Source organism: Siphateles boraxobius, unplaced genomic scaffold, assembly GCF_051911475.1.
Source record: "Siphateles boraxobius isolate OS27281-9 unplaced genomic scaffold, OSU_SipBor_1 30, whole genome shotgun sequence".
Taxonomy (NCBI): Eukaryota; Metazoa; Chordata; class Actinopteri; order Cypriniformes; family Leuciscidae; genus Siphateles; species Siphateles boraxobius.
Genome location: NW_027508920.1, coordinates 18,298,616 through 18,313,708, shown reverse-complemented (window position 1 = coordinate 18,313,708; position 15,093 = coordinate 18,298,616). Strand labels below are relative to the sequence as shown.

Genomic DNA, 15,093 nt, shown 5'->3' with positions numbered 1-15,093 from the left:
ATGAGCATCCCTATGCCCTAATCACTCTGAAATACAAATAAATGTACATTTATAATAAAGTCTTTAAAATATGCTTTTTATGTGTGTTCTCAATCTGCTCTTAACTTTATAAGTTAAGCATTAAACAGTTTTACCTATGGAACTGAAAATGAAATGCATAACAAATGTGTCTATATATCACAACAAAACAAAACATTCTGTTTGTATGTTAACTCTATTGCCATATCTAAATTTAAAATGAATCGTGAGGATCCGCCACCCTGGTTCACAGGACCATGAGCAATTAAATTACTTCCTTGAAGTGACCATCGCATGTTCCCTTTTGTGAAGGGATTCAATTGTTCCCTTTCATTTTGGAACGCCTCTACAAATGGCGACCCCTTCCGAAGTGCCCTTCAAGGGTGCAAAAACGCTGTTTGGAACTCACCCTGATAAGAACCCAGGCAAATAGGAATGAAGCAGACAGGTGAAATACAAAACCTAATGATATAAACAAAATGTTCATGTGACACACGCATGCACATAACATCCCTGTTTTCCCAAATTTAAATAAATGCCTCATTCATTCATTCAAATTTGCATTTTTGTAGTTTATATGGAGACGACAACGGTATCGTTTTCGAAAACTTGCATTTTGATACCCGTTTTTTAAAAGTTTGCGTTTTCAGGCACCCAAAACGGCGTTGTCGTGTAAATAAAGTTTATAAAAAACTAAAAAGTTTTCCGTTTTTAGTTGAAAACGGTGTTGTGTAAAACGCCCCCTTAAGTAGGCTTACTGCAAGCAAACACTTTTGCCCACTAATCTGCCTAACATCTGCATACATTATCTGATATCTCCAAACAGAGTTTGAAAATGTATTAATACTGTACCCAAAAGCTACTTTAGGCATATCACCTTTAGTAATTAATATGCCAATCGTTTCCATCATGCACAAAAATGTAACAAGACCACACTAAGATACAAAAATAGTCAAAGCAGTAATTATTTATTATAAAGTCTATTAATATCCCTATGATGATAACACCAGAGCCTATCATGTAAAAGGCATCAAAGAGACAGAAATCTCCAGAGTAACTGTGAAGTGTCTGTCAATGGCGTTGTAAAACATGACTCAGCCTCGCTGGGTGTGCATGCTCTACATCTGCCAATAGAATGAAAAGAAATGACTAAATAAGATCAAAGTAACAAATAATTTATCTTTATGCTCAAGGTTTAGTGCAAACAACACAGCCTGGTATGAGTTTCATAACGTTAGAGGAGGTAATCTTGTTTTTTGGTGTGCTGATCACAGAATTATTTCTCATAAATGTAGACCAAATATTGATCCAGTAAACACACTAATTTGAAGTCACACTCAACTAGATCTCTATAACAATCTATAACATCTTAAATTTTGTTTTTAATAAAATTACATGTATACTTATGCATATGTCCTTCATAACAACCCTGTATTTTAAATAAAACATTATCAACCCTTTTATTGCTATAATAAAATAATTAATATCAAAACTGGTTTTCAATGGTCATAGTTTCAAATAAACACAATTAAAAAGAATTTACAACAAGTGATTAGATTTTGAAAGTTATCTTTCCAGTCCATCCTGATTTAGGCAAGTGATGAATGGTTATCTTCTGATGCTGCCTGGCCTGGAACTGCAGACAGAAATTAGATGTGTGGAATTAGAATTGTAACCATTTAAAATATATATATATACACATTGCAAAATTGATTCATTCTTGTGTAGATCAGTGGTTCTCAAACTTCGGAGATTATGACAAAATTATTTAAAAGCAGCCAAAAAAAAAAAAAAAATCAAGATAATTCTTATTGGAGTTCTTGTTTAATATTTTTCTTTGAGGAACCAGGATTTGTATGGTCTTGGAAACCTTGGATACATACGAGGAGTTCAAATTCCAATTTCCTGGAAAAGTTATGTAAATAATAAAATCTCTTAACACCATGGCCATCTTTAATGAATATACATTTTAATGAGTAGACATTTTGAGTAAAAAGTAAAACATTTTTTATTTTTATTTAAATGTAACCTTAACTCTTATCCAGTAAATCATGAAAACCTGGAAAAGTCATGGAGGTCATTCTGTGACAAATCAAACAAAATCTGGAAAGTACCCCAGCTAAAATTTTCGATTTTGTCAATACTTTTTTTCCTGAAGACAGACAAACAGTGATGAAAGCCAAAATATTAAATGCCATGGATAAATATATTTACTAATCCACTATTTTGTAGAAGGGAGTCCGAATGACAAAGATTTGGAGCAAAAATGACTTTAGAAAGATGGTAGCATCATTATTTTAGTTTTACACATAGATAGGTAGGCCTATTAGTAAAAATCTGTTGGCTTTAACAAGTTTGCATGCCTGTAACTCAAGATGTAATAAAGATATCTCAATATCCTTTTAGACTTTGTTTTTTTAACAAACTTTTCTTTAAGTATGTTTATTCGTAAGGCCCTATACGAGTAATTCCCAGAGATATTGGGATCTTAATGTGGCTCTATGAGTAAATTGTACAGATATTCAGTGGTCCAAAACCAAATGTGGGTCACTTTGCATACAGATACTTATTCTTTTAAAGAGAAATGTTTAAATAACAAATTATATTAAAATTAGAAATGTATCTTGTTTCCCTTTATCAAAATAATTGTATAGAACATCCCTGTCTGAGTGCCATAAATATAATTTTTCCAAAGTTTGCGTGATTGTTACTCAAGTAATAAAGATACAGTATCTCAATATCTTTTTAGATTCTGGTTCTTAAACTTTTCTTTTGGTTTTTTCAGTTTTAAGGCCCAGAGATATGGAGACCTAAATGCAGCTCCATGTGCAAATTGTTGAATTTTACCATTTTCAATGGTCGAAAACCAGCTGATACTGTTTACTGATACTGAGGAATGTCTGAAGAACAAAAAAACTAGAAAAACTAGAAATGCATTTTCTTTTCTTCTATCAAAACAACTGCATCGAACATACGGATTTTAACAATATTTAAGAACCAAAAATACACTGAAATAGCCAAGTTGAGGCACATTAACCTCCTTCCAGAGATCAAAAGTGAAATATAAGTATTGCACAAGCTAAATAGCCATGTTTTTCTGATTCCTAATAACAAGGATGTTGACATTGTTTTTATGTGAATAAATATAGGCACTTTTTAACATGATTTGTTCTTTAGACATTCCTCTTTAAAAAAAATAAAACCTATAAGCTGTATGCAAAGTGACCCACATTTTTTGGACCAATGAAAATTTGCACAATTTGCGCCTAGAGCCACATTGAGATCCCCATATCTCTGGTATTGAACCTATATAGCCTTAAAAATTAAGTTACCAAAATAAATGTTTGTTAAGAACCAGAAAATAAAAACATATTGAGATAACTTTATTACTTTTTGAGTTCCAGGCATGCCAACTTTATTAAAAAAAAAGTGCTTCATTTTTGAACTGTCAGCATTGATATACAATTCCACAAGGATTGTTAAATACAACAATTTACTAATAGACATTTTCTCCCCCCGGAATGTGGCTTTAAATTGTAGGTGACAAAACAGTGGATTACTCCAATATTTATCCGTAGCATTTAATATTTTCCCTTTCATTACTATTTATGTTAAAGGGATAGTTCACCCAAAAATGAAAATTCTGTCAGTATTTACTCACCCTCATGTTGTTCCAACCCCGTAAGACCTTCGTTCATCTTCAGAACACGAATTAAGATATTTTTGATGAAATCTGAGAGCTGGATCACTCCTCCATAGGCTTCTAAGGGATTGAAACTTGTCGGCCCCGAAAAGTTATTAAAGACATCATTAAAATAGTCAAAGTGACTACAGTGGCTCAATCTTAAGATTATCAAGTGACGAGAATACTTTTTGTGCGAAAAAAAATAAATATAACGACTTTATTTCAACTATTAATCTCCTTCTATTGTTTTCCTCGAGTGAGTTCACGTAGTTTAACAGCGCAGTGCTTCTGTGTTGTACGTCACACGTAGGCTCACTATTGGCCGACGCTGGTCATGTGTGTGATGCGTGTGACGTACAACACAGAAGCTCTACGCTATTACACTAGTGAACTCACTCGAGGCCCACAGAGAAGGAAATGAATAGTTGAAATAAAGTTGTTATTTTTTGGGTTTTTTGCGCACAAAAAGTATTCTCGTCGCTTTATAAACTTGATTGAGCCACTGTAGTCACTTGGACTATTTTAACGATACCTTTAATAACTTTTCGGGGAACAAGTTTCAATCCCTTAGAAGCCTATGGAGGAGTGATCCAGCTCTCAGATTTAATCAAAAATATCTTAATTTGTGTTCCGAAGATGAACGAAGGTCTTACGGGGTTGAACAACATGAGGGTGAGTAATTACTGACAGAATTTTCATTTTTGGGTGAACTATGCCTTTAAGAAACAAATTTAAACATGTATTGAGTTGAGTTGACACGGACGGAATAACCCATGGGTCCTTTGAAAATTGCTGTGGACAATGGAAAACCTTGGAATCAAAAAGACTGAGAACCACTGGTGTAGAAGAGACTTAAAAAAAACAGCAACTTTCTATTTAGAGAGCAATTAGAAACCAACAGTGATTACAATTAACCATGAGTTGCTTGCTGTTATGGCAATTAGTGTACTATAAATTGTTTTTGACATTGTTTAAGAAAAGTTAAATTGGTTGGTAATAAATAACTAAATGACATAATAGAGGTGTTATAAAAATGACACAGAGGTTACATAAGGGAACACATCAAATTAAATTGTGTCTGTACCCAGGGTATGGTGGAGGTGGGGCATCATGTGGTCCAGTGATGGCAATGGCCTGTTCATAAGAAGGTAAACCAGGAGCACCAGGGTTCCCATCAGAGTCTGTGTGAGGAATAGGATGCAGAGAAACCTCCTCCAGTCTCCGGATTATCATGGAGGCATTGCTTCGGTTGGAGCGACGTCTGATGGAGCTGAATATAAAAGGCAAAACATTGTTCTCAGTCTCTTCAGGCACCAACTCTTAGGATAATTGTCTAAAACATACAGAATATTGTTCACACTTCTTATTATAAAGTCTTACCCTCGGAAGCCATGGTCTTTATTCCTCCCCTGGCAGAAGTACCAGATGACAAGGCCAACTATAACAATAAAGACTCCAGCGGAGATAATGCCCACCAGCAGCGCTGTTACATCAACTTTTGATTGGGATTCACCTTTATCTATGAGTACAGGTGGAAATAAGGCCAAAAGTTATCAAATCTAATAATAAAAAGAAAACAAATAAATAATAAAATAAATATGATTATTATTATTTGATGATGAATATCTGACAGTGCTTTGTACGTTCATTCTTTGAAATATAATACTACAGAAATAAGTACATACACAACCAGTCAATATAATAAAATAAAAAAGTTATCCATTTATTTGATCAAAAATACAGTAAAACAGTTTAAGTTTCCCATTGTAATATATTTTGAAATTAATTTATTCCTCTGATGCAAAGCTGAATTTTCAGCATCATTACTCCAGTTTTCAGTGTCACATGATCCTTCAGAAATCATTCTAATATGCTGATTTGCAGCTCAATTATTATCAGTTATTATTGGTGACCAAATATTGATATTAAATGTTCAAACCTGCTTACTATTTTTGTGGAAACTGTGATACAAATATTTGCATTTATTTGAAATAGAAATCTTTTTAACATTATAAATGTCTTTACTGTTTCTTTTGATTAATTTAATGCAACCTTGCTGAATAAAAGTATTATTTTTGTTTTTTCCCCTTAAATCTTTCTTATCCCTAACTGGCATATCATGGTTTCCACAAAAATATTAATGTTTTCAACAACGATAGTGATAAGAAATGTTTCTTGAGTGCTAAATCAGCATATTAGAATGATTTCTGAAGGATCGTGTGTGTGTGTGTGTGTGTGTGTGTGTGTATATATATATATATATATATATATATATATATATATACACATACACACTCACCTAAAGGATTATTAGGAACACCATACTAATACTGTGTTTGACCCCCTTTTCGCCTTCAGAACTGCTTTAATTCTACGTGGCATTGATTCAACAAGGTGCTGAAAGCATTCTTTAGAAATGTTGGCCCATATTGATAGGATAGTATCTTGCAGTTGATGGAGATTTGTGGGATGCACATCCAGGGCACGAAGCTCCCGTTCCACCACATCCCAAAGATGCTCTATTGGGTTGAGATCTGGTGACTGTGGGGGCCATTTTAGTACAGTGAACTCATTGTCATGTTCAAGAAACCAATTTGAAATGATTCGAGCTTTGTGACATGGTGCATTATCGTGCTGGAAGTAGCCATCAGAGGATGGGTACATGGTGGCCATAAAGGGAAGGATATGGTCAGAAACAATGCTCAGGTAGGCCGTGGCATTTAAACGATGCCCAATTGGCACTAAGGGGCCTAAAGTGTGCCAAGAAAACATCCCCCACAGCATTGCACCATCACCACAAGCCTGCACAGTGGTAACAAGGCATGATGGATCCATGTTCTCATTCTGTTTACGCCAAATTCTGACTCTACCATCTGAATGTCTCAACAGAAATCGAGACTCATCAGATCAGGCAACATTTTTCCAGTCTTCAACTGTCCAGTTTTGGTGAGCTCTTGCAAATTATAGACTCTTTTTCCTATTTGTAGTGGAGATGAGTGGTACCCGGTGGGGTCTTCTGCTGTTGTAGCCCATCCGCCTCAAGGTTGTGAGTGTTGTGGCTTCACAAATGCTTTGCTGCATACCTCGGGTTGTAACGAGTGGTTATTTCAGTCAAAGTTGCTCTTCTATCAGCTTGAATCAGTCGGCCCATTCTCCTCTGACCTCTAGCATCAACAAGGCATTTTCGCCCACAGGACTGCCGCATACTGGATGTTTTTCCCTTTTCACACTATTCTTTGTAAACCCTAGAAATGGTTGTGCGTGAAAATCCCAGTAACTGAGCAGATTGTGAAATACTCAGACCGGCCCGTCTGGCACCAACAACCATGCCACCCTCAAAATTGCTTAAATCACCTTTCTTTCCCATTCAGACATACAGTTTGGAGTTCAGGAGATTGTCTTGACCAGGACTACACCCCTAAATGCATTGAAGCAACTGCCATGTGATATTAGATAATTGCATTAATGAGAAATTGAACAGGTGTTCCTAATAATCCTTTAGGTGTGTGTATATATATATATATATATATATATATATATATATATATATAAAAAACAGCTATTTCAAATTTTTCTGTATTTTTGAGCAAATAAATGCAGCTGTGGTGAGACTTTTCAACAACATTAACCCCTGGTTTCACAGACAAGGCTTCAGTTTAGTCCCAGACTAAAATGCATGTTTGAGCTGTTTTAACTGAAAGCAACTTGCACTGAAATCTTAAAATATGACACTGCTATTGTTTTGTCCCAAGATGGACACCTGTAATGTTTATTTCTAAGGCTATGTTTATAAAAGATATCTAAATTAGAGGCCTAATCCTGGTGTAATCTAAGGCCCTGTCCACACGGAGACGCGTTTTGCTGTATACGTACACATTTTTTATCGGATCGGCGTTTCGTCCAGACGGATCCGGCATTTTGGGAGACTGAAACCGCTATTTTTTGAAACCGGGTCCCAGGGTGGATAAATCTGAAAACGACACCCTTGTGTTTTCGTGTGTACGGCCAATCCGTATATTTTGTGAAAACGATGATGTCATCACCCCACGTGTTGACTAGTCAGACGCGCTAAATCAGAAACAGCAACAACAACTGCGACTACTTGCTTGAGTTCATGCTTCAGAAGCTACTGAGCCTCTTTTATTTCTTTATTATTTAGGCCTACTTTCATGTATTTTTATTTTATTTCTTTATTTTACTTCTTTATTTATTTATATTTCTTTCTTATGCTATGATGCTTGTATTTTGTCTGATTAAGACATTTCGTATTTTGTAGGGATGGGCATTTCAAGCAAAAATAATACTCGACGATCGCTGGGAATTATTTTATTATTATTCAAAAAACGCACCTCTGCCCCCTCATGCTTACCGGTGACACGGCGTTCGCTCCGACATTACATTTCTCTGTACTGTAGTAGGCCTGCATGTTGTAGCCATTAAAGAAAAGTTAGTTTCATATTTATGTTTAAATATTATGTTATTTTTTTCCATTTCATATGTTGATTATATGAAAAGTGAACAGCGTGAGTAGTAATCATCTAATCATAAGATGCGCAATATCGAGACACATCATTTTGACCACTTCATTAAGTTTTGTTTTGTATAAAGCCTTTCTTTAAAGTGAATTTCGTTTTCTATAAATTGAATCTTAATTTAAATCAATGTTTCATCAACCATTTTCCTGGATTTAATAAATAGGAAGCATATAGCAGACAATAGCCTATAATCTGGACATGGAGGCGCCGGCGCGATATAACTTGCATACGTGAACTTGAGCTTGTCTCATAAATGAACAGAAACTCAGAAATATATCTAAGCTTGAAATGTCTACTTTCAAACAAAACAATTCAAAACGAAAAGAACAGACAACTCTAATAATCCGTATGAAGTGCGCATTTCCCTCTATAGGCACCTTCACAACAGTGCGAAGGTGGCGAGTCAGCATCGTCCCAGAAAACACTAGTTTATTAATAAACAATTAAAATGTCTCCTTGCTATATTTGACACATACATAATGATTAGGCTATTTGCCGGTTCTTTGTGGCAAGCTTTATGCGTCTGCTTTAGCTAGCTAATCGAATATCATGACTCATCCCTATTTTGTACCAGGCCATTTATGGTTTTTCATATTGTTCAATAAAGTTCTTGGTAAAAAAGAAAATAAGCTACTGTGCCTAATATTATAGGCTACTGTATATTATTGTAGGCTATACAGCGCGAAAGGTTTATGCGCAAGTCTTCTTCTCTGTTTTTAGTGTATCTGTGTCAGAATTACAGAGCCTCATACTGGTGTGGCATGTATACTACATCGGGTTGAGTCGGTTTCAGTGGTTTCGTGTGTAAGCAGATATTTCTTGAGACGGCGCCGTGTTTACGGAATTTTTTTTCAGAACGAGGAAAAAAAAGATCGGATAGGGAAAGCTCTGGCTGATGTGGACGTGGCCTAAGCCCTGTCTGTGAAACCAGGCCTAAAAACTTGACCGGTAGTGTACAAGGAAAGGATTCCACATATATAGAAAAATTACAGCATTTTCTTTCTTTTTTTCAGACAAACACAAGGACACAATCCAGAAGCTGTTTAAAAAGAAGTGGAACTTTGGCAAACTGGGAATATTAAAATAGTATGCTAACAACTCTGGATGAACACGTTTATTTCAGTAGATAAACATTTGAATGAGAATATTTTAGTGTTTTTTCTTGGAGTTTCTGTTGAGGGCAAATCATTCAGCTGTACGTGCATTAAAAACTTACCCTCGGTATACGTTTTCCAAAACGCATTCTGTGAAAACAGAAATTAAATGCGAATTAAATTAATGTCCAGTATGAAATCAACAAATGGGTGTTTGTTAATGCAGACATATTTAGAACTGATCATCAGATGCAGGGAGTGTGTCGCTCCAAACACACTTTGGTATCATATTTTCATTTGTACTGCATACAAATTAGACTTATCTGCCCAAATCCAACCCATGGGCAAGTACATATGACAATGTCATTTAAATGGGAGTGGTTGTCGTAGGCTGTGAAATAAATTAAATGTTGATTCATAAGTCAATAACAATAATGAAGGGATTACTCAACTGTTTCAGGGATATTCTCAAAGACTTCCCGAGCCTCCTCATAGTTGCATATCTCCTCGTAACACTCCCGTTCCAGATTACCCGGGGTGAAGATCTCAAAGTCGAAGCGGTTGAACAACAGGTGGCGACCTAAAAAAGTGTTGGCCTCCTGGTCCACAACAAACACTACATGCCACAAATAAAATGCCACATGTGACTAAAAATATATAATCCACAAATAACCATTAGTAATATTATATCACTGTATAGCTTGAAACAGAGATGGAGATGACTGACTTAGACAACATAATTTGATAGAAACATAATGATCTGAACATAGACAAACAATCATTACCTGATTACAAAATTAATAAACATGCACTTATGACATCAGATCATGATGGCATTTTAATAAGAGCATGTTCTTTAATTAGTGTTTGAAAAAAGAAGCATTGCCCACCTTCACTGTCTTGACCTGCTTGTACTTGAAGAGTTTTTCTCATACAAGCACAGTGTCCACATAAAGTGAAATGACACAGTAGGAGGATAAATATGAGCATTTCTAGTCAACTGCGGGGAAAAAGGACACAAAAATCAGGCTTCTCAAAGACAAGGAAAGACAGACAGACTGAATTACACCCATTTTATGTTATCTCAGAGGTTGAATTTATAGCAAACAAATCAGTCACAATTGCTTCACTAGTTTCAGTTCTTCTTTCCGGTGTTAGTTTTAATTTCAATAAGACAAATTACATTTTATTAGGAAAAACTGACCTCAGTTTTGGTAGCGTTAGTCAAAATCGAAAGAACGTGAAGGAAGGACGCTATCAGATTACTTAACTTACCTTTCTATACTAGTGTATATCTCCAAAGTTTAGCGTTCAACCTTTATTAATTCCCAGAGAGCACCTAAAGGTATTCATGGTTAGGACGAAATGCCATTTTGTTGTGTTCCAGGAAGTGAATTTCTGTTTGTAACATACACACAACTGGTGAGTTGGAAAACACCTGCTCAGACCCGACAAATCGATCGTCGTACCTGGAGTAAGAGAGTAGACGTAGAGAACAAATCCCGATTTCACCAGACCTACTATGACGAAGGCTTAGCTCATGAATATTTATTGGTTTCATGACGTTCCCTCAGGACGCCTACCTGGTTTTACATTTTACGAAAGGCAGACGTTGTGAATAATTTATGAATACTGGTTAAGCGTCACATCATTGGATGCTTTAGTAACCTGTCAATGAATATTCAGCAATTTGGCCTCGCCATAGTAGGATTCCTAATATATTCCCACGCAAAACTGGGCGGGCTTAACGATTGCTGCTAATGAGGTTGACTTTTAACATATGCTGACAGTGCCTCGGTTACAAACATTCATAATGTTTGTAATTTATGTAATTATGATGACAATTTTGATCAAAATATTTATATTTCATATTTTGATTTTAACTTTGGGAAATATCATGTAGCCTATTCACCACTGTGATATTATTATATTTTACGAAAACAAAGGAGGACAATGAAATATTAAACTTTTTCTTGTTGGCCAAATTTTATATTCATAAGCAAAAATGAAAATACTTTTCAAATCTATTCATAAGGAATTAAAGAGTTAGTTGACCCAAAAATTAAAAAATAAATAATCATCAATTAGCTACTCACCCTCATGTAGTTCCAAGCCTGTAAGACTTCATCTTCAAAACACAATAAATAATAAAAAAATTATCTCCCTTTATTGACATCTGCGCAAATACAATTTTCTGAAGAGACTTAATCACTTTTGATTTTATTAAATATCCTCATATAGTGTTTTGAAAATGACATATTTTGTGGCCTTTAAAGGCCCACTGAAGTGCCTTGAAACCTTTTCACAGACTGTGATGACACGTTTTAACGGTCGGTGGGCGTCATAAATCTTGCAACTTTTTTATTTTTATATTTTCATTAAAAAAAGGCTATTATAACATTATACTTAGTATGTATTACCTTTGCATCAAATTACTAAAAAAAACAACAACTGGTTATTGCTGCTGTGAATGCGTGTTTCTAATACTGCGGCTATGGGAGTAACAATAGGTTACTGTCGTAACGCCGGTTCTCTAAACCATTGAGTGGAGAGATCCACCTATGGGAAGGGCATCCGTACCTGACCTCTGTAGAAGCATCCGATTGCACCAAGTATGGCTAGACAGACAGAAGCGTGTAGCCAATGCCAGGTAAGGCCCCACCCCCTTACCTGAGGGCATATAACGCCTGCAAGCGCTGCTGTTCTCCAGTAAGTATATTCGCTTCTCGTGCGGCAAGCGGGGCAAAGCTGGTGGATCTCTCCACTCGATGTTTCAGAGAACCGGGGTTACGACTGTAACCTATTGTTCTCTTTCATCATCTTGTGTTCAAGATCCACCATTGGGAGAGACATGGACAGCTCCCCGATTGCCCAATACACTCACAGTGAGGTTCTGTAAGCCATTGGAAGACGGTCACCCAAAGGGGCAGTGCCTGACACCTCCCATAATCATGAACCCGCCATACTGACGCACACACATAACTGCTGTGTACAGGCAGGTCATGAAACATGTGTGTGGTACACACAAGAGAAGGAAGGGTTAAGACGACCCTACCCCCAAAACAGAACCGAGCTACTGGTGACATCCAGCCGATAGTAAAGTACAAACATATAGAGAGAAGCCCAGCTGGCAGCAGAGCATATATTCTGCAGCGATACTCCCCTGAACTGAGCCCAAGAGGCGGCTAAGCCCCTCGAGGAATGAGCTATGATGTCCCCTGGGGGCTGCAGGGGGTCCCTTCGATTCATATGCCAAAATTATAGCTTCCACAAGCCAATGTGAGAGGCATTGCTTAGATATGGGATTCCCCTTGAGGGGGTGCCAATGAAATAAAGCGCTGGCCACTCTTCCGAAAAGCACTGGTCCTAGCCAAATAAGTCTGTAAGGCACGAACAGGACACAGGACATTCAGCCTTTGATCCGCCGCAGAGGAAAAAGGGTTAGGTCTATAGTTCTAACACCTCGGATGTGAAAGTAGGGAAGCATTTCGGCATGAAGGACGGATTAGGCTTAAGGAAAACCTTATCTCCACCAAGAGAGAATTTATTGCAAATTTATTATAAATCTGCGGATTAGAGGATGCTGCCCAACCGTCGAGCCCTCAAAACCCACATGACAAGCAGAAATCGCAGCCAGGTAGACCTTAATCGTGGAAAAGGACCTACCCTTATCCATGAGGTCTTGAAGGAAACACAAAATATCAGGAACTGCACACTGAGACCACGCCCTTCACACCACTCTTCGAACACTTGCCACTCACAGCCGTATAAGGACCGCATAGAAACAGCCCTGGCGTTCTGTATAGTAGTAACCACACGTGGGGGAAGCCCTAGTGCGTTTAGGTTCATCCTCTCACAGGCCAGGCCCAGAGAGGCACCATGTCCGGGTGTGGGGGATAAATCTCCCCGTTCGCTTGGGACAATATGTCTGTGCGGAGGGGGAGGTGCCACGGCTGGGCGTATAACAGAGGGATTATCTCCACCAGCCATGGTGCTTTGGGCCACCTGGGTGATGTCAGAATGACAGACAGGCGAACTAGGGGCGACATGCAGGGGTTCAAAAGGATTTCCTCTCTCTGCAGGGAGATTTCTCTCTGTAACAAATTCATTAGATTATTTTGTTTTAATGTGTTTTTTGTGTTAGGGGGACCCTGGGGTCAAAGCCTTTATTACCTGGGTAAGGGGAACACAGTATGCTTTTGCACTTTTCTCACAACAGACCCCCTGAACGTGGGGGGGAAACACCTTATGGTGGCCGACCCCTCCATAAGAAACCCTCCGTCTCTTGAACAGAGGCTCTAGGGCAGAAAGAAAGTCCAAAGAGCTTGCGGCTCGTGAAAGCGGACTCGATTCCCCCATCGGCCGAACATCAAGCAAGCCGCTTGCATTTCGAGTCGGTGGGGGTAGTGTTCAAGGGTTTTCCTGCCATGGCAGGAAGTCGTCTTCCTTCTTCTTGTCGTCACATCGTTGCTGCATTAATGCGACGACGGGGCCAAAGTGAGCCCGGCCGGGCTCTATACGGGGCACCCGCGATGCACCTCTTCTCACTGTCAGGAAGGCCCGACAGGTTCAGCCACAGCGCGCGCTCTCCCACTACAGAAAGCGTCATGGAACAACCGCTGGTTTGGATGGCCTGACGAGCGTTATGGAGGACGAGGTCATTAACAGTAATGATCTCCTTCCAGGGTGAGGGGGATCCCTTATCCAGCTGTTGGGCTAAGTCATCTAAAATCTCCGCCTGGTAAGCGGAGAGGAGGGAGGAGACATTCAGGGCCCTGACAGCCAAGGCTGAGAATCTGTACGCGGCCTGGTGCACCGAGGCAGAAAACGGTCCATTTTGTTAGGCAAGACCGGCTTAGGGGGAGCGAGCAGCCCGCCCTGGACTGGGTTGAGGTGCCTGGCGATGGATGGCTCGATAGCGGGGGGATCACCCATGCCGAGAGCCACCATATCCCTCACCTCTAGACCAGCAAGACCGTGTTTGAGATCGAGCGGGTCGCTCCAGTAGTGCCTCATGTGCTTCGCGCACTCTGGGAGGACGGGGAAGAGTTGTTTCCTCTGACCGGGAGGGGGTCCCAGCACTTTCCCATCATAAATGTCCCTCTCCTGGTTGGTGGCGCTCTGTGGAGCCGGCCACTCAATGTTGAGGCACACACTTCCAGGAGGATGGACTGAGGCAAGGCCGCGGGATGGCCACGTCGTCGACAAGCGGGAGGTTGCCCGCGAAGATGTCCCGGGGAACCCAGGATTGGGCTGGTCAGCCCCGATGAGAGAAGTCGCGCCCCGGGAGGCCCCCGGTAGCGCGTTGCCGTCACCGTGTCCCCCATCTGAGTCTGAAAGGTCGAGCTCGACACACTGGTTACGGATGCCCTTCCCACAGGTGGATCTCGCACACGAGATGATGAAAGAGAACAGTAAAGTTGACATCTTTCACTCTTCTGACTGCCATTATCAATCTCTCTCTATTTGAAAGTTGTGAAAACACTGTCGTTGAAAAATATATTTAATGTATTCTCTCTTACCGCTATAGAATTTTATCCGACTATGACAACTTCCGCTTATGAGAAACCCGGAAATGTGAAAAGGCTCTTAAGACAGGGCGGGACATATCGAGCAGCTCCTTGCCTTTTTAAAATTAATCAATAGCTTATTGTTTAAATCACTGCTCGGCCAGAGCCGTTGAGCTCAGTAAAGCCGCAGTTTCCTCCTAACCTCGAACAGTTTCTCCTCATAATCTCCATCATATCGCTTTAAAATATAG

The 15,093-nt window shown here is 38.9% G+C and overlaps 1 protein-coding gene across 1 annotated transcript; it reads right to left on the bottom strand.

Annotated features, from left to right (window-relative positions):
• Positions 1-967: 967 nt before the first annotated feature.
• On the bottom strand, positions 968-10,856 carry prrg4 (proline rich Gla (G-carboxyglutamic acid) 4 (transmembrane)). Its single transcript, XM_077248454.1, has 7 exons — positions 10,608-10,856; positions 10,223-10,332; positions 9,785-9,948; positions 9,455-9,482; positions 5,084-5,222; positions 4,788-4,973; positions 968-1,654 (listed from the first exon to the last, which is right to left on the bottom strand). The coding sequence occupies exons 2-7, from the start codon at positions 10,320-10,322 to the stop codon at positions 1,627-1,629; spliced, it is 645 nt and encodes a 214-aa protein (XP_077104569.1). The 5' UTR covers positions 10,323-10,332; positions 10,608-10,856; the 3' UTR covers positions 968-1,626.
• Between the last annotated feature and the right edge of the window lie 4,237 nt (positions 10,857-15,093).

Excerpts from the sequence above, each read along its gene's own strand:
- prrg4 (XM_077248454.1), bottom strand. The coding sequence starts at position 10,322 with ATGCTCATATTTATCCTCCTACTGTGTCATTTCACTTTATGTGGACAC. Across the intron at positions 9,483-9,784 it reads TTGAGAATATCCCTGAAACA|AATGCGTTTTGGAAAACGTA; the intron begins GTTGAGTAATCC and ends CTGTTTTCACAG. Across the intron at positions 1,655-4,787 it reads CCACCTCCACCATACCCTGG|TTCCAGGCCAGGCAGCATCA; the intron begins GTACAGACACAA and ends TTCTGTCTGCAG.